The following is a 19,109-nucleotide window of genomic DNA, read 5'->3' as shown; positions in this document are numbered from 1 at the left end:
TATTCTCTTCTAATATCCCAAATCTTTCCTCCATGGTCATATCCACTCGACCAGAGACAACTAATAAATCAGCAATGCACAACAAAAAAAATTTGAAAAGATGAATGCGAAAAATCGAAAATGCAAGAACAAAAAATTCAATGAATTAGCGTATGTTTTGTGTCTGAAAATATGAATCAATGTAAACAATTGAATGACAAATGAAATTGTATAAGAGAAATCACTCCCTGTATATCGTGGAGTCAATGATGATTGAATTTTCACGATGTTTCAAAATCGCCCGATGCTTTTTCTTCTGAAATTCCCAGAAACAATGAAACCTCTCTCCTCAGAACGCCAATATGTGCTGTCTTTGTCCAATCCGTGGCTGTGCTCTAATACCAATTTGATGCGTAACCGAGGCTGAATATGGACTTTGTGACGCAAAGATTATTGTTGTTCCACAACTTCAATCAATGAAACACTCACAATCCCAATTTAATCAACAAACAGACGCTCAGGCACACAAAACATACAAAGAAAAGACTTCTTGTTTTTCTGATGGTGGTGGCTGATGAATGTTGCCACCCTTGTATGACTGTCCTACGATAAGCACAATGCAAGGATTCTGATCCTTGATTGTATGGGTTCCTTTGAGGATCTAAACCACTCCGTAATTTGTCCCCCCTCCGGCCAAAGGTTGCTCCACAACCTTCGATGAATTTTGCAAACAAACTTCAAAACTCAGAAAAATCCTTTTTCTGAAAATACCTCAAGTATTATTGATGATCACAAAACAATGTTCAACGTGTTTCTTACAATGAGAGCCCATGTATATATAGGGTTGGGAAACTAGAACTAGCCGTTACAAATGCATAATAGCTAATACACGTGGATAACTAACAAACAGAATACAAATCAGAGAGCTCTATACTTAGTCAGATTTCTGATCTTTACAATCTGCTGACTGGCCTTCCTTTAGCGTAGTCCACAGGCTTCTTGGTGGACTATTAGTAGTATCCTTGGCCCTTGGTGGCTTGGCCCATGTGGTGAGATGCCATTCCAGCCTTCCTCCCGGTCCAAGTGTCTCTGGTCTGTGTTCAGGCGGTTCACTAAGGTCAGCTGTTTGGCAGACAGCTCTGTTGCTCTGCTTTTGGAATCTGTCTGTTCTTCCATGTCTTTGATGCTGAATTTTGTAGTGTGCTGGGTTCCCTTGGTCTTGTTACATGCTCTTGAGTCCATGATTGATTGTTGAGAAGTATCCATGGAGGTTCTTTGTGTCCCATGTGCATTTTGCGTAGGTGTTAAGTCCAATGCACTGTTTTGCTCATGCATGTCCTTTGTAAGAGCCTTAACCTTTGATAGTGTATTTGTATCAATATTATATATTTTTTATTCACAACAATACCTTATACATTAATCTTACGTAATAAGTCTCAAATAAAAAACTCAATATGACATACGTATCAAAACTTATATTTCAATGATCTAGGTCGGATCTAGGTCTCAAATATGGGTCGATGAGCATGGGTCGAATCTAGGTCTCAAAAGTGTGGATCAAAATCCGAATTCAGACTCTCGATTATTGATCCATATTCAATTTGGACCCTAAGGGTCTAAAAATAGGTGGATTCAGACCCTTAAATTAAGGTCAGGTTAAGTCAAAACCATTAGGGAACATTCCTATTTCGATGTTTAGGCCATATTCCAATTAAAGCTTTAATGTTTTTTTTTTTTTTTTTTTTTTTTTGCGAGTTATAGTCAACGAATTACCAATATCTACAGCGTTCAGGCTGAATCAAAGGAATCCGACCATTTTAGCATCATACTTTTAAATTGACTGGTTGAAATCCTGTGATTTGGTATGAATATTAGAGACATTGATATGTAATTCGCAAAAAAGTAAGATTAAGGTTGTAATTTGCAAAATGCATGAACTTTAAGGCCGTAATTCGCAAATTATTCTTTTCAAAGATCTAAATCAAACCAATAAATACAAATAACAATTTTATATAATTTTTTTAAAAAAATAAATGCAAAAGAGCCTATAAAGTCAAATTTAAGTCTATAAATTAAATCTAGGTCTCAAAAGCTGAACCCAAATCAAATTCAAACACTACAATCATATATAAACCTAAATTCAAGACCCTTAAATACTAAAAATAGGTGAATTCATACACTTAAATTAAAATCAGATCGAGTTAAGAACCTTAAAATCACTATCAATATTATAATTTAACTCTACCTTGATCAAATTTCTATTTCAATTGGCTTATGTTAAATTGTAGCTATTTTATGTTAGGTGTATTGAGTTGACTTTCTGATGTAAATGCTAACTCAAGACTTCCTAAATGATTAAGGAAGGAGAAGGACAAAAGAAAAGAAAGAAGAAGTAATTTGGGCAGAATGTATATTTGAATGAAAATAGGACAACCAAAGCACAAGAACAAACTCAATGCAATAGTATTTAGGCTAGAGACAAGACAAACTCAATCTCCCCTAGTTTAATACTCAAGAACACACTCAAAGTATTAAAGAACTCTTGTTAACCTTGGACAAACACAAAGATAGGCAAGAAGAAAACACAAAGGTTGATTCATAAAACAAGTCTGAACTTTCATTCATGAATAGCTCTCTTTAAATAGAGTTACAACAGCAAAAGGAAGCTAAAAAAAACAAGAGAAATTAAGGTGGGACGTCCAAGCATGGGGAACAAGCATTGGAACTCACAAAACAGCATTAAATAGCCTCCAAAGCATGCATTAGGCTGATTTAAGTTGTTCCCCAAGCATGCAGTAGCTAATTAATCAGATTTAAGTGGTAAAAGACTTTAAAAAAACATAACTAAACTTGGACCTATCAAAGTGACGTCCAACCAATATATAGGTAGCTTTACTTAATCTTCAACCCAAGTTAGACATGTAACAAATTCAGATTTAAAAGGATTAAAACCAAGTACTTCAAGAACTAAAGCAATCGGCTCATGAGATAACGTATTTGATCTTGGATCATTCTCTCCTTCTTTTGAAGAGTTTGTCCTCAAACTTGAATCATCCAAGTACGGTGACAAATCGCCCACATTAAAAGTAGCACTAACACCCATCAACTCATCAGGAAGTTCAATCTTGTATGCATTATCATTTACCCTCTCAAGTACTTTAAACGGACCATCAGAACGAGGCATGAGCTTGTTTTTGCGAAGCTTCGGAAATCTCTCTTTTCTCAAATGAAGCCAAACCAAATCCCCAGGGTTAAATATGGGTTGTTTCCTTTTTTTGTTTGCTCTCTCTTGGTATTTTTTATTCATCTCCTCAATTCTTTTCTTTACTTGCTCACAGGTTTTTTGAAAGGTTTCCACCCTCTTTTTTGCATCTTTTTCTACCATATTAGTTTTCAGCAAGGGAATCAAATCAACAGGCACAAATGGATTCACTCCATACACTACTTCAAAAGGAGAACGAGAAGTAGTTAAAGAATGAGCCCTATTGTAAGCAAACTCCGCATGGGCTAGTTTCATGTCCCAATCTTTCTGCGTTTTGCTCACAAGACCACGTAACAAAGCACCCAAAGTTCTATTTGTCACCTCTGTTTGTCCATCAGTTTGGGGATGATGAGAGGTGCTAAATAGTAACTTGGTACCAACCAACTTCCATAGGGTCCTCCAAAAGTGACTTAAAAACTTGGAGTCCCTATCCGAAACTATACTTCGAGGAATGCCATGTAGTTTGACAATTTCCTTGAAGTACAATTCAGCCACTTTTACTGCATCATCTGTTTTATTACAAGCTACAAAATGAGCCATTTTGGAAAATCTATCTACCACCACCATAATGCTATCTCTACCCCTTTGAGTCCGTGGTAGCCCAACAATGAAATCCATGCTAACACTTTCCCAAGGAGAATCTGGAACAGGTAATGGAGTATAAAGCCCTTTTGTGAAATGCCCTTTTGACTTTTGACATGTAGCACATCTCTCCACAACTAAAGTAACATCCCTGATCATCCTTGGCCAATAGAAATGCTCACCAAGAATATCAAGAGTCTTTTGAATGCCAAAATGACCAGCCAATCCACCACTATGAACTTCTCTTACCAATAATTCACGAATGCCACTTTTAGGAACACACAACTTGTTACCTTTAAAAAGATAACCATCTTGATCAACGTAATCTTTCGATGGCTTTGGAAATTCATTAGCAAAATCAGGATCATCTTTGTAATACTCCTTGAGTTGTTCAAAACCCAAAACCTTAGCATCCACCATAGAAAGCAAGTATGCTCTTCGAGATAAAGCATCAGCTACAATATTACTTTTTCCATCTTTATATTTGGAGCTAAAGGTAAATGATTGAAGAAATTCTACCCACTTTGCATGTCTTTTATTAAGTTTTTGTTGCCCATTTATGAATTTTAAAGCTTCATGATCAGAATGAAGAACAAAGGGTTTTGGTCTAAGGTAATGAGACCAATGATCAAGAGCTCTAACGATGGCATAAAATTCACGATCATAAGTAGAGTAATTCAATTTAGCCTCACTTAACTTCTCACTAAAGAAACTTACTGGCTTCTTTTCTTGAATAAGGACAGCCCCTATTCCAACCCCACTTGCATCACACTCTACTTCAAACACGTTGTTAAAATCAGGGAGAACAAGTATAGGTGCATTGCAAAGCATGTATTTGACTTTATCAAAAGCCCTTTGAGCATTTTCAGTCCATTCAAATTCACCCTTTTTTGTTAACTCGGTAATGGGAGCCATAATAGAAGAGAAGTTTCTAATGAACCGCCTATAGAAAGAAGCAAGCCCATGAAAACTCCTTACCTCATGCACATTGGTTGGAGCCAACCAAGACTTAACTGCCTTAACCTTTTCTGGATCTACTTGCACTCCTTCTCTAGTCACAATGTATCCCAAAAATGACACACTAGGGGTCATAAAAAAACACTTCTCAAGCTTTCCATACAACTTTACTTCCCTCAATTTTTCAAACAACCTCTTCAAATGCACCATATGGTCTTCATTGTTTTTACTATACACTAGAATATCATCCAAGTAAACAACAACAAAATTATTAAGAAAAGGACGGAGAACCTCATTCATTAACCTCATGAAAGAACTTGGAGCATTGCAAAGCCCAAATGGCATCACTAACCACTCATATAACCCTTGTTTTGTTTTAAAAGCAGTTTTCCATTCATCCCCTTCCCTTATTCTCATTTGATGATAACCACTCCTTAAATCTATTTTTGAAAAGACTAAGGCTCCACTTAATTCATCAAGCATATCTTGCAACCTAGGCATAGGAAAACGGTATTTGATGGTTATGTTATTTATGGATCTACTATCTACACACATTCTCCAAGTGCCATCTTTCTTAGGCACTAAAAGGGCAGGGACAGCACAAGGACTAAGACTTTCTCTCACGTAGCCCCTTTCAATCAACTCACTCACTTGCCTCTCAAGCTCTTTACTTTCCTCGGGGTTACATCTATAAGCAGCTTTATTTGGCAAAGGTGCTCCAGGAATCAAGTCAATGGCGTGCTCAATGCCTCTTATTGGTGGGAGGCCCTTGGGCAAGTCATTTGGAAATACATCTTTGTACTCTTCTAATAACTCATTTAAGGAAGATGAGTTATCACAAGAAGTACTAATCTGATCTTTGGTCCTTAGAACCAAAGCATAACCACCACCATATTCATCCACTATTTTTTCAAACTCATTACATGTTACAAGATAGTTGCTTTTGTCTTTTTCTTTCTTAGCAACTTTAGGGGGTAAGGGAATTAATTTGACTTTTCTACCATCTTTTTTTGTTACAATATACTCATTACTTTTTCCTCTATGCTCCGAATTGTGATCAAATTGCCATGGTCTTCCAAGCAGCAAGTGACAAGCATCCATGGGAATTACATCGCACCATCTTTCATCTTCAAAGCCTCCAATAGAATAAGAAACCAAAGCTTGCTTCCTCACCCTTATTCCAGTGCTATCATTCAACCAATTCAACTTGTAAGGTTCTTCATGATCTCTAGTAGCTAACTTCAGCTTACTCACAACTTCAGATGATACTACATCAGTTTGTGCACCACTATCAACTATAACATTGCAAGTATTCTCTCCAATTTTGCATCTAGTATGAAACAAATTGTGGCGTTGCTTCAAATCAGCTTGTGGCTCACTAAATAGCACTTTTCGAACCACCATCATATTGTACTCATCTTCTGGTTGTATTTCCTCCTCATAATCATCCTCCAAATCTTCCACTTCATTTGCCACAAAATTATACATTTTTTCCTCTTCATCCATAATAGCACACTGAGTAGATGTTAAAACAGCCTTGCTAGGACATTCACTAGCAATATGTCCTCTTCCATGACATTTAAAACATTTCCTCCTTGTTGCAAGTTCACTAGGCGACACAACAGCCTTTTCTTTTGATTTTTCGCTTATAAAACTAGATGGGAAAGCCTTACTTTGAAAAGTACTCCCTTTTGAGTTGGAAGGAGTAAACTTCGAAGTACCTTTGTAAGGAAACTTAGGCTTTTCCTTCTCTTTCTCTTCCTTGGATTGTGCTTCATATTTCAAAGCCAATTTGCAAACATCACTAAAAGAAGCATAATGAGTAACTTCCACTTTTCTACAAATATTTTTGGACAGCCCTTTAATGAAACGAGCAATTTTAAAGGCTTCCTTCTCTTGCAAATCACAAATCAAACATAGTTTTTCAAACTCTCTAATGTATTCTTCCACACTCATCTCATTTTCTTGTGAAAGATGTGTAAGTTTCAAGTATTGCTCCTGCTCATACTCCTTACTCACCCATTTATCCCTCATCTTTTTTTTAAATTTTTCCCAAGAGTCCATTTTATTTTTTCCTTCTCTTCTTCTATTTGCTTTAACATTTTCGTACCATAAGGCAGCAAGTTTAGTGAGTTTAAGAACAGCAAGCTTAAACTTCTTTTTATCATCATACTCCTTATATTCAAACACGGTTTCAATTTGCCTTAGCCAATCAAGAAATGATTCGCTATCATGACCTCCATCAAATTCTGGAAGATCAATTCTAAGCCCCCTATCTTCATCAAAAGATTTATAATTATTTCCACTACTAGAATCCTCATTTTCAATCTCACCAATTTTTCTTGTAGCTTTTAAAAGTATATCAGCCATAGCATCCATTCTTGTATCTTGCTTTTGTTTTTCAATCTCACGCTCTTCATTTTTTTTCTCCATTCTTTCTAACCTCAAATTGATTGATCTCAATAGCTCAGCGAGGTTTTCTTCAGCCATAGTTTTTTTTTTTTTTTTTTTTTTGTGTTTATTTTGAATGAATTAACACTTTGAAACACTCTTTAAAATACCAAAGCTCTGATACCAAATGATGTAAATGCTAACTCAAGACTTCCTAAATGATTAAGGAAGGAGAAGGACAAAAGAAAAGAAAGAAGAAGTAATTTGGGCAGAATGTATATTTGAATGAAAATAGGACAACCAAAGCACAAGAACAAACTCAATGCAATAGTATTTAGGCTAGAGACAAGACAAACTCAATCTCCCCTAGTTTAATACTCAAGAACACACTCAAAGTATTAAAGAACTCTTGTTAACCTTGGACAAACACAAAGATAGGCAAGAAGAAAACACAAAGGTTGATTCATAAAACAAGTCTGAACTTTCATTCATGAATAGCTCTCTTTAAATAGAGTTACAACAGCAAAAGGAAGCTAAAAAAAACAAGAGAAATTAAGGTGGGACGTCCAAGCATGGGGAACAAGCATTGGAACTCACAAAACAGCATTAAATAGCCTCCAAAGCATGCATTAGGCTGATTTAAGTTGTTCCCCAAGCATGCAGTAGCTAATTAATCAGATTTAAGTGGTAAAAGACTTTAAAAAAACATAACTAAACTTGGACCTATCAAAGTGACGTCCAACCAATATATAGGTAGCTTTACTTAATCTTCAACCCAAGTTAGACATGTAACAAATTCAGATTTAAAAGGATTAAAACCAAGTACTTCAAGAACTAAAGCAATCGGCTCATGAGATAACGTATTTGATCTTGGATCACTTTCTCAGGCCTAGAACATTAAATGTCCACTTATGCATTTTTAATGCCTACTTACTATATACTTAATGATCCACTAAAAAGATACTTAAAATGCTTACTTACAATATTTTTAGTGCATACCGAGAAACTTAATCTACTAGCTTACATACCATATACATAATGCCTACTTACAACATCTTTAATGCCCTACTTTAAATATACTTAATGCCCATCGAATAAGTACTTAAGTACTTAAAATATTTTAAATGACTACTTACAGTATTACTAATACCTATCTAAAAACTTAGTTTATATTTTTTTTAGACCAATCCAATTAGAAATGAAAACCGTCTCTCATGATTTAAATGAAACGTGACGGACCGGGTCACAGGTGTGTGTCCAATGACCCCTATCTTAAATATATCGGATATGTTTCTTTTGGTTTGGAACAATAATCAGCTGAAGATTAGCAGAAACGGTACTAATGGCACACAATCTCAACCTGGTGCATATCTCTGCTCCCTTCAATGGATTTCATACCACCATTCAGATTTCTTTCAAGTTTCCTCAATTGGGTTTTCCGGGTTTCAACCATTCTTCATCACCAGGAAATCAAAATTTTCATCGTCATTCATCCTTCAGGAGTTTGTCTTCCATGGTTTCTTGCAGAGCATTTAGCTCAGTAAGACTCTCTTTCTTCCTACCTTTATGTTTTAATTCCATTTTGCTTTTGGTTTTGTGATTTTAGCTTGTACTACTTCGTCCCATTGAGTTTACTGCAATTACATGTTATTATTTATTGAGTTTTTGGTTTGGTTTTCGAGATAGAAGAAAAATATTATATGTGTGGACGAGAATCGGTAGGAGACTTTGAGCCAAATGTAGCGACGCTAGTGGGACGGATTGATAAGATAAATGTAGCAAATTCAGGGATGGATGGGCTAATAATTTTCTTAAACTTCATTTTCTGGGCTAACATATTCACAAATTCTTCAATGAGATGCTCTCATGATTAGATCATCTCTATTGGGCTGACCCATGTATATTTAGTGTGTTAAAGTTAGAGAAATGAGCTAATTATATGGGCTCGTCTCATGATGAGACGGTCTCATACAAGACAAGTTGTAACTTATTTTGAGGAAGCAAAGTAAGTCTCGATAGGTGCCTTGGGATTTGATAAATGAAGAAGGGATTCCACCATATTCAAAGACTTGGACTTTACATTTCATTCATTGCATGTTTGGGAAAAAACTAACATGTTTACCATTGTTAGCTGTAGTTTTAGTTAATAAATGTATAATAACTCATTATACTATGTTAATTGTATAATTTAAGCTTCATAAATCTCTCCATATTGAGGATTTTAATGGATTGGATTTGGAGCATAATTGCTTGATTTCCATCGGAAACAACCTATTTTATGTCATAAACAAGGTTAAGGTTGCATACATCTGATGCCTAAACCCAGTCTAGGTGGGTGCCAATTTTCGATATTGGGTTAATGGAATGTTGTTGTATGAAAGCATAATTTCAATGAATTTTTTTGTTGAGTTGATTGCGTTGTTATAAGGATGCTCTCAGTGTTATTGTTGGAAATTTGCACCAAAATACGATGACAATAACAAAAAAACTAAGATTACACTAAAATCAGACGGTTGAAAATGCTTCAACCCGGATTCTTGAATGTGCCTCCATTAACACCTTTAGAAAATCTGCAAATACCTCCCAAACTTGATGGAGAAACTCTATCAGGAATTTGATAAACAATCAAGATGAGAACCTTTCTGTAAACAATTAGTTGATGTTACTTGTTGCTTGGACTTGATTCAAGATCGCTTAGAATCGTAGAATGAATTTTGTGTAAATCTTAGCACTGTAATGTATAAACACACTCAACAAGATTGTGTTTCTTCTCTTTAAACAGCTTCCTGTCTTTGAGTTTTGAAAGCACAAAGAATGAAAATGAACTTATATTGAAACCTTTAGAGAAAGTGGTCTATTATAGAGTCTCCCCAGCAACCTAAACAAGAAAAAAGCAGCACTGAGCGGTGTAAGTTAGCTGCCGATTAGGCGCCTGGGTTATATTGATGATAATGGATGGGATTAGATCTGAACTGTGCTAAGATATACTGCTGAATTTGATAAGTGTTATATTGATGATAGTGGATGGGATTAAATTTTGCAGAATGTAAACGAAGATACTGATGATATGTTTGACGATCTCTTTAAAAAACACGGGAAAGTGGTTTTCAAAAGATCTGATCAGAAGTCATCTGGTGCTGAAATGGATGATGATGCTGAGAGCTTAGCTTGTAAGTATCCATTGAACTATTTCAGTGCTCTATCTATTTTTTTGTTTTTATAATTCTTTATTTTTAGCAACATCTACCTTGGCTATTTGTTGTCTTACATTCTCTCAAGGTTTAAGATGTGCATGGTTCTCATCTTAATGGAAAAGACTGTAGATATGTGCTTTCTAATCTAGTATTGTCTATATATATGACTAATACTGTTAATGTGATCACAAGGGAATATTATAACTGTTAAATATACAGGAATATATTCACCATCAAAGGAAATAATTAGTTTCCTTATTATATGTTGTGAAGCCATCGCGACAAGAGGTCACGGATTAGAAACTCAACCACCCCTCAAATTCAAGTGGAATATTTTGCACCAGGTATGAGGAGGGCCAGTGCTGCATCCACACTTTTAACCCAAAAGGCTCTCGTGTGAAGGGGTGTGTTAGAGTATATATCATATCTTGGGCTCAATGTTACTAGGACTCTCCATTTTGCTTCACATACCCATTTTGATCCTTGATCCTTGGACATTAGTATGGCACTTATACACTTTATTTTAGGTGTAGAATTGAATATTTAGATGTATCCGACACTTGGACACTAATAGTATCCAATATCAGTACCCGAGTCCAAGTAACATAGCCTGGGCCTCAACCATTAACTTAAGCTTTTGGTTGAGTTGGTTTCTTGACAATAACTGTCCGAGAAGCTTTTAATTTAATAAGTAATAAAATTGTGAACCGGCAAAATGAAACCTATAAATACATAGGAAGAAACTAAGGACGGCATTGAGAAATATTATGGTTATTTTGGGAGTCCATTGCTCCTCAAAAGCAGCATATCTCTAGTTGGTTATCTTTTCTAATTACATTCTGAATTCTTTCTGTCCTGCTCTTTGTTCTTATGTTTCCATGTTGTTCTTCTCTTCCTGTTTTCTCCTTTGATCTGCCATTCTGTTAGTGTTTCTGAAAAACTAAGCACACTAGGGTCTAAAGTTTCAATCTTTATCCCTAAAATCACCCAAGTCCAATGGTAGAGGTGTTCTATGCAATAAAACAACTTCAATAAACTATCAATGAAAAGCAATAAGAAACAATGCAATAAACATAAGACACAAGATTTATGAGGTTCTCCCCAATGTGGGCTACGTCCTCGGTGGTGGTTAGCTTGCTTGTATCATGTGAAGAATCAATGGAGTTCTCAAGTGTTGTCATTTAGAGCGTATAATGGTCATCGGGAACTATAATTAATTAAATTAAATAATTAATTTGAATAAATTAATTTGAGAATATCCCAAGGTTGCAAAGTTTATGTTTTGAGCAAAAAGTAGTGTTCACGGATCGTGAAACAACTCGCGGCTCGCGAGAAAAGAAGGAAAAGCTACTATTTTGTGGAAACAACAGGTCGCGGCCCTCGAGTTTTGCACTGTTTTGCGGATTCTTCTTTGCAAAGTTAGTTTATCCGTTTGTTAGTTATAATGTAACTACCAACGGTTAAATATGGTTATATTAACCAGATATATTGGGATGGTTTGGTTCAAAGACGACATTAGTTCGTGAATGAATCTTGTGTTTCATGGAGTAACATGTTGCTTCGTGAAAAGGTGTAAGCTATTCTATAAATATAGAAGGATTGTGTGGTTATTTTAGAGATGCAATTTCTGATTTCTTTTCTCCTCGAGCACTTTACATAGAGAACTTGCAATCCTCGATTGTAATTTTTCGTATCTTCTTCCATTTAAGTTTTCCTTATATCATTCTAGATTTCGTGTGCTAGGAATTTAGTGTAATTCTTTGTATCTCAGAACATATTTCCAGTTTATTCCCAAGCACCGTAGTAGGGAGGAAATGATATTTTAGGAAAGAGCATCTCTTCTAGAATTAATATCAAGTTCAAACAAAATCTTCTTGTTACTTTGTTCGGGATTGAAGATCGGTTTCTCGGAGTTCTCGGTGGTGTACATAAGCATGGTTCTTGATTGTCATATGTAATTTGTTTCCTTCTACAAACTTGTAACTTTATTTTATTATTTATTTGACAAATAAAGTAACATTTACAATATCAAGAACTCATACAATGGAGTATTACACTTGGAGAAGAAGAAAAGAGAAAGAGAAGGGTTTTGTGTTTGGCTAGGGTTAGAATCCACTTAGGGATGTGTGTAGGGACTTCTATTTATACTAGAAATCATGTACAAGTAATGGGACAAAAGCCCATAATAAAACAGTCCCGTATAACTTATCGCGCAAGAAAAACAGAGGTTGGAACTGGGCCTTGCTTGATCGGTCGAGCGAAACAGACCTAGTCGAGCGGCTGATTTTCTTGGTTGAGCGGAGGAGCAGCAACCAGTAGACTTGGTCGAGCCACAGTGCTCGGGTCGAGCTGCAGGTCACCTTGGTCGAGCGAAGTGATCAGAAGCATTCTGATCTTATGCAGCAGCAGGCATTGAAGAGAGACATCAACTTGCATCTTCAATGCACTTCCTCATCATCTTACACACCCATACACACATCCACACACCATCAAACATCATCATACTCCAATGGGCACTCAAAGTCACACCAAACTCCAACAATCTCCAACTTGACTTGAGTTCACCAAGATCACACACTTCCTCCAAGACACTCCATCCAACACACCACTAACAATCAAACAAGTAACACACCACATAAATGCCTCCTTAGGGGCTTCACATCAAGCAAGCTTCTAAACCAATTAAGTCCACACATAAAGTGAACTTTTTGGTGGGCAACGACTTCGCCATCATGTCGGGCGGATTATCATCTGTGCTTATCTTTGCGAAGCCCACTCTCTTGTGCTCAACTTCATCTCGAATAAAGTTGTATTTAATGTCGATGTGCTTGGTTCTTCAATGAAAAGTGTTTTGATTTCTTGCCAAGTGAATGACACTTTCACTATCACAATGAACACGCACCATGCTCATCTCAGGGCACATCTCACCAACCAACCCTTTTAGCCACTTTGCCTCTTTAAATGATTCACCGATAGCAATATACTCCGCTTTGGTGGTGGACATGGCGACCACATCTTGGAGCGACGATTGCCAACTCACCGTCGTTCCACCCAATGTAAAAACATTTCTCAAGGTAGATTTTCTAGCATCTAAGTCACCCGCATAATAGGAATCACAATACCCAATCAACCCGCTTGAATTTCTCCCAAACTTGAGACAAACGTTTGAAGTTCGCTTCAAAACCTTAACAACCACTTCAGTGCTTCCCAATGTCGCTTACTCAGATTTGAAGTATATCGGCTCACCATGCTAATTGCTTGAGCAATATCGGACCTAGATCACACCATGGCATACATAATACTACCAACTGCGCAAGGCTAAGGAATGTCCTCCATTTGTTCTTCTTCTTTTGTTTGAGGACATAGCTTCTTGGATAGCTTGAAATGAGAAGCTAGAGGCGTGGACACACTTTTTGCATCGCCCATGGAGAATCTTCTATATACCTTCTCAATGTACCTCCTTTAACTAAGGTACAAGATGCCTTTTGCTCTATCCCTCAATATCTCCAATCCAAGTATCTTCTTGGCTTCACCAAGATCTTTCATGTCGAACTCACTTGAAAGTAACACCTTCAAGTTCTCCACCTCAAACAAATCTCTACATGCTACAAGCATGTCATCAACATAGAGGATCAAATATATCGTAGACCCACCATCAAGCTTACTATCATAAGAGCTCCTTGTAAAATCATGTGAAAGCATAAAGGAGTCAAATTTCTTATACCATTATCTAGGCGATTGTTTTAGCCCATACAATGATTTCTTCGAACGACACACATGACTTTCTTTACTTTTAACTTCAAAACCCTTCAGTTGCTTCATATAGATCTCTTCCTCCAACTCTCCATGTAAGAAAGCGGTTTTCACATCCAATTGATGCATCTCAAGATTCTTCATAGCTACAATAGCTAACAAAGTCCTAATGGAAGAATGCTTTACAACCGGTGAGAAAACCTCATGAAAATCTACTCCCTCAACTTGAGTGAACCTTTTTGCCACAACTCTTGCTTTGTATACCAGAGCGCTTGTGCTTGTCGATCCCTCTTTGCTTTTGAAAACCCATTTATACCCCACAACTTTCTTGTTTCTAGGTGCTTCAACGATAACCCAAGTCTTGTTCTTTGCAAGAGACTTCATATCTTGCTTCATAGCTACTAGCCACTTGCTTGAGTTACTTGAGACCATAGCCTCCTTGTAAGAATTAGGATCATTCACACTCCACCTCACTAGCAATAGTAAGGGCATAAGCCACATAATCATACTCCTCTATATACCTTCTTTGAGGTATAATTCTCCTCTTTTCTCTTTGAGTGGGCAAAGTGGTTTCTTTTTCATGTCGAGCATCATCATCAGTTCCATCAACATTGGGAGGCTCCACCTCCTCTTGGGTGTCATTGGATGTACCTGCAGTTTTAGTAAGAGTGTTCTCCACCGTAGGAGTAACCAATGCATTCTCATCAAAAACTACATCCCTAGAAGTAATGATCTTTCTAGACTTCACACACCACACCCTGTATCCTTTTACACCCACACCATAGCCCATGAAAATACATTTTCTAGCTCTAGGTTCAAGCTTTCCCTCATTCACATGAATATAAGCCGGACAACCAAATACTCTAAGATTAGAATAATCAACCGGCGAATTATACCATACCTCCTGTGGGGATTTGAAGTGCAATGCGGTGTGTGGAGAACGGTTCACTAAGTAGCATGCCGTAGAAACGGCTTCGGCCCAAAACCTCTTGCTCAACTTAGCTTGTGCGATCATACTCCTAGCCCTTTCCAACAACGTATTTTTCATCCTTTCGGCTACACCATTTTGTTGAGGCCTTCCAACACATGTTTTATGCCTCACTATACTCTTCTTGGTGCAATATTGAAGAAACTTCTTATCTACAAACTCAAGACCATTGTACGTTCTCAATGTCTTGATGCTCTTCCCGGTTTTCTTCTCAATCATAGTCTTCCAATTAACGAAGACATCAAATACGTCATCTTTGTGCTTGATGAAATAGCACCAAACCTTCCTTGAATAGTCATCAATAAGAGTTAAGCAAGTAGTTACACCCACCAAGTGAAGTCTTTCTAGAAGGCCCCCAAAGATCGGAATGTATATAATCAAGGATCCCCTTGGTGTTGTGGATTGACGGCTTGAAACTCACTCTCTTGAGCTTCCCATAAACACAATTGAAAATGTTTGCCAAAACCGTTACGATGTTAAGAACGATACAAACAACAATGAAAAAAACAATGTTTGACAATGTAAACTAAGCAAAAGAGACACAAGGATTTAAGGAGGTTCACCCAATGATGGCTACGTCCTCCGTGGTGTGTAGTTTCTGTTTATATTATATCAAGAATATATAAACAATACTTACAAATGAAGAATTACAATTGAGTAAGAGATAAAAACAAAAGGCTATGTGTTTGGCTTAGGGGTTGTGTTTGATGTGTTTGATGTGTTTGATGTGTGAGTATGAGAGCTCTATATATAGTACTAGGTACATGAAATGTCAATAGCTCACTTGAATACAGTATTAATATAGAGTAATGAATAATATGAAATAACTCCAAGAACTTGAAAGGTCGAAAAATCGCATCCCATGCACATCAGAGAAACCGCTCGACTGGAACAGAGAGCTCGCTCGGTCGAGCGAGCAGCAGACACATTCTGGATACATTCTGTCTGACCGCTCGACCAACCAATAAGGCTCGCTCGGTCGAGCGGGTAGGTCGAGCGACCATTCTGCTTCCTCTGTCGGAATTCTGATCGAGCTACCAAAAAAACAAGTCCTTTCTACTTCTTCATTAATCTTCATTAACACCAATAATTCCCATGAATACTCTTCAATAATTACACCCTTTTGGATTCCACAAACCAAGAGTCACACACATGAATACACACTTTAATTGTGCACTCAAGTCACACATGTGATACCATTCATAACAACAATGTTCCCAAAAGCCTAGGTTCCCAAGCTTCTTTCTTCCAAATAAGCCTTGCTTGCTCAACTCATGCATACCTCTCTCACCCATATGACCCAACCTCAAGTGCCAAAGTTTGGTCTCTTCATCGGACATGATACTAGTGGAGACATTCACAGAGCCGAAGATGGTTGAACCCTCTAGAGCATACAAACTCCCGTTCATCTTCTCCTTTATCACAGCTAGTAACCCTCTTATGACCTTCATCACTCCACTTTGACAAGCAATCCTACAACCATTCTTGTCCAAAGTACCCAGTGAAATCAAGTTCTTCTTTAACTCGGGAACATGCCTACATTGGACAAAGTTCTCACCATACCATCAAACATTTTCATTTGAATACTCCCAAACCGACAACCTTGCAAGTCGCATTGTTGCCCATAGTAACATTTCCTCCATCTACAATTTCATAGGTAGTGAAGAGGTCTTTGTTGGGTGTCATATGAAAAGAACACCCAGAATCAAGAATCCACTCATTTTCACCCTTGTACTCATGTGTTGCAACTAAGACGCCACCATCATCGCTATCATTCACATAGCTAGCTTCGGCATTACTAGAACCGACCTCTCCTCATTATTGGAATGCTTCTTTTTCCACTTTCAACAATCTTTCTGGATGTGACCCTTGAGCTTGCAATAGTTGCAAGTCTTGTTCTTGTTTGAAGCTCTAGACTTTGACCTACTTTTGCCTTTGCTACCACCACCATAAGTAGAACCCTTATCATTAGCTCGCAGCAAGTACCGCTTTCCCTTCGCATTTCTTTTTTTTCCTAATCTTTTTCCAGAAGGAGAAAGAATATATGCCCAATAATTTCTAAACAACCTATGTGGTACAACCGTTGATAAATCGAACATAGGTTACAGCCACAGGTTCCGAAAATTGAAATATGATTAGGGTATGTAGTCCGGTCTTCTATGGCGAAAATTGATCTTATTTTGCATGTAATAAGATTTATATAACGCGTTTACGTTTCTTGTTTTTGCTGGATTTTCTAGTTTTCTTATCATGGAGTAGTTAGTAATCATCCTTGAGATGTAAACCTAATTATACTCGTTGATTGCTTCGTGCATAGTTGTTTTACGAACACTGCATCCTATGAACGGGCATGATACCGCTACAAATGTACATTGACAGCTTGTGAATCAGTGCAGTTGCTGTGGCGATGGCCAAGGTTGCAAACGAGGTGAAGGCTTCAGATATCAAGGTTTTGTTCGTTAAACCTCTTGTATATTGGACTCGATTTTTCATCATTGCAACAGCATTTTCTCGTCCTCAACTTGATGCTATCAGGTGTGCACTTGACATTATGCTGCAATATTTTCACTTTTGTATTTCATTGATGAAAACTTTTCTTAGCTCCTCAGAGATTTAAATCTTTCGTGTTCTAGAATATGTAATGGGCGATAGTTGGTATTCCCTTCTTCTTCCAGGACTAAAATGGCAGATCTTGCAGAAGAAAAGTTCGGGAAGGTTCCAAATGGTGACTTAAAACCCAACTCTTGGACACTACTAGATTTCGGTAAGTGTAGACTTCTAAAGCATTTTTCCATAACCATCACGTCATGGGTTGTTTTTTGATTGTCTAGCCCGTCTTTTTTGGCTAGATTAGGTCGACTAGTATGCAGGGCATGTCCATCCCTGACCCTAGGCAAATTATGCATTTGCTTAGGGCCTAAAGCTAGAAAGGGGCTGAATACTCAACTCAGAAATGTTGTCACGTAAGACATAGAACATTTTTTTGTAAAATTTTAGCTTTATTTTACCCAATACCTTAACTCAACATGCATTTTTTTTATTAGGTTAGGCTTTTTATTGATTAAGAAGTATATAACACATGCACATTTATAATGATGATTATAAAATATAGGGCTCCGTCTCTGTTATTTTGCAAACACTCCTTAAAAACCAAAAGTAACCCTATGTCTTTTATTTTGCCTAGGGCCCATAAAATTTTAGAAACGGCACTGATGCAAGGTTGTGATTATTGAAAGAAATATGGCCTTGTTTTAATGAAAATATTATTATGTCATTGATTACTAGGACTTTTGAGATCATGCTATTCTCTGTTCTCCTTCAGCTAATTGTTCTTGTTGCATCACATTTTTTACTTTTAATGCATATGTATGGTACAAAAAAGGTATAGGGGGTAACCATTGTACAGTTATAGTGCCAATAACCGTAATGTAGCGAGTATTTCAGAACGGAGGAAGTATGTGGAGTAGTAATTCTTCTACATGTATTTAAAACAGGTGATGTTGTCGTGCACTTATTTCTTCCTCCGCAAAGAGAATTCTACAACTTGGAAGAATTCTACGGAAATGCAACGTCCATAGAGTTGCCATTTGAGGATGAAAAGCCGTTTAGTCGGTGAAAAGCTCTTGTATTAAGCAGTAGGCCGGCTCAGCCTTGCCTGACCTGTAAGATGATTGTTTTGCAACAGGCGCTAATCCTGTTGAGGCATGTACCGGGAAGCAGTATTTGCCAGACCTAGATTTAGTTTCGTTTTCAATCTGTGTCTTGACATTGTTTCACGGAGATAGCGGAATGAATTTGTTATGATCGGTGTTAGACAGATCGAGTGTTGTTGTAAGGTAAGGATCAAAATTGAGTGTTCATGGCATATGTAAGGTAAGGCTTTAGTAAATCATAGATATAGATCAATGGTTTTGCTTTAGTTATGTTTATTTAGGAAGAATTTGTGTAAACAAAAGTGTTTAGTAGAAAAGTTTGGTATACAAGCTTTGTTTGGTTGTTGGCA

General features: G+C 37.1%; 1 protein-coding gene across 1 annotated transcript; it reads left to right on the top strand.

The window, feature by feature from the left end:
- Positions 1–8,442: 8,442 nt before the first annotated feature.
- On the top strand, positions 8,443–19,109 carry LOC130802370 (protein Iojap, chloroplastic). Its single transcript, XM_057666346.1, has 5 exons — positions 8,443–8,711; positions 10,215–10,341; positions 17,503–17,641; positions 17,782–17,870; positions 18,601–19,109. The coding sequence occupies exons 1-5, from the start codon at positions 8,514–8,516 to the stop codon at positions 18,720–18,722; spliced, it is 675 nt and encodes a 224-aa protein (XP_057522329.1). The 5' UTR covers positions 8,443–8,513; the 3' UTR covers positions 18,723–19,109.

The sequence above is a fragment of the Amaranthus tricolor genome, chromosome 16, assembly GCF_026212465.1.
Source record: "Amaranthus tricolor cultivar Red isolate AtriRed21 chromosome 16, ASM2621246v1, whole genome shotgun sequence".
In the NCBI taxonomy this organism is placed as follows: domain Eukaryota; kingdom Viridiplantae; phylum Streptophyta; class Magnoliopsida; order Caryophyllales; family Amaranthaceae; genus Amaranthus; species Amaranthus tricolor.
This window is presented reverse-complemented; position numbering and strand designations above follow the sequence as displayed.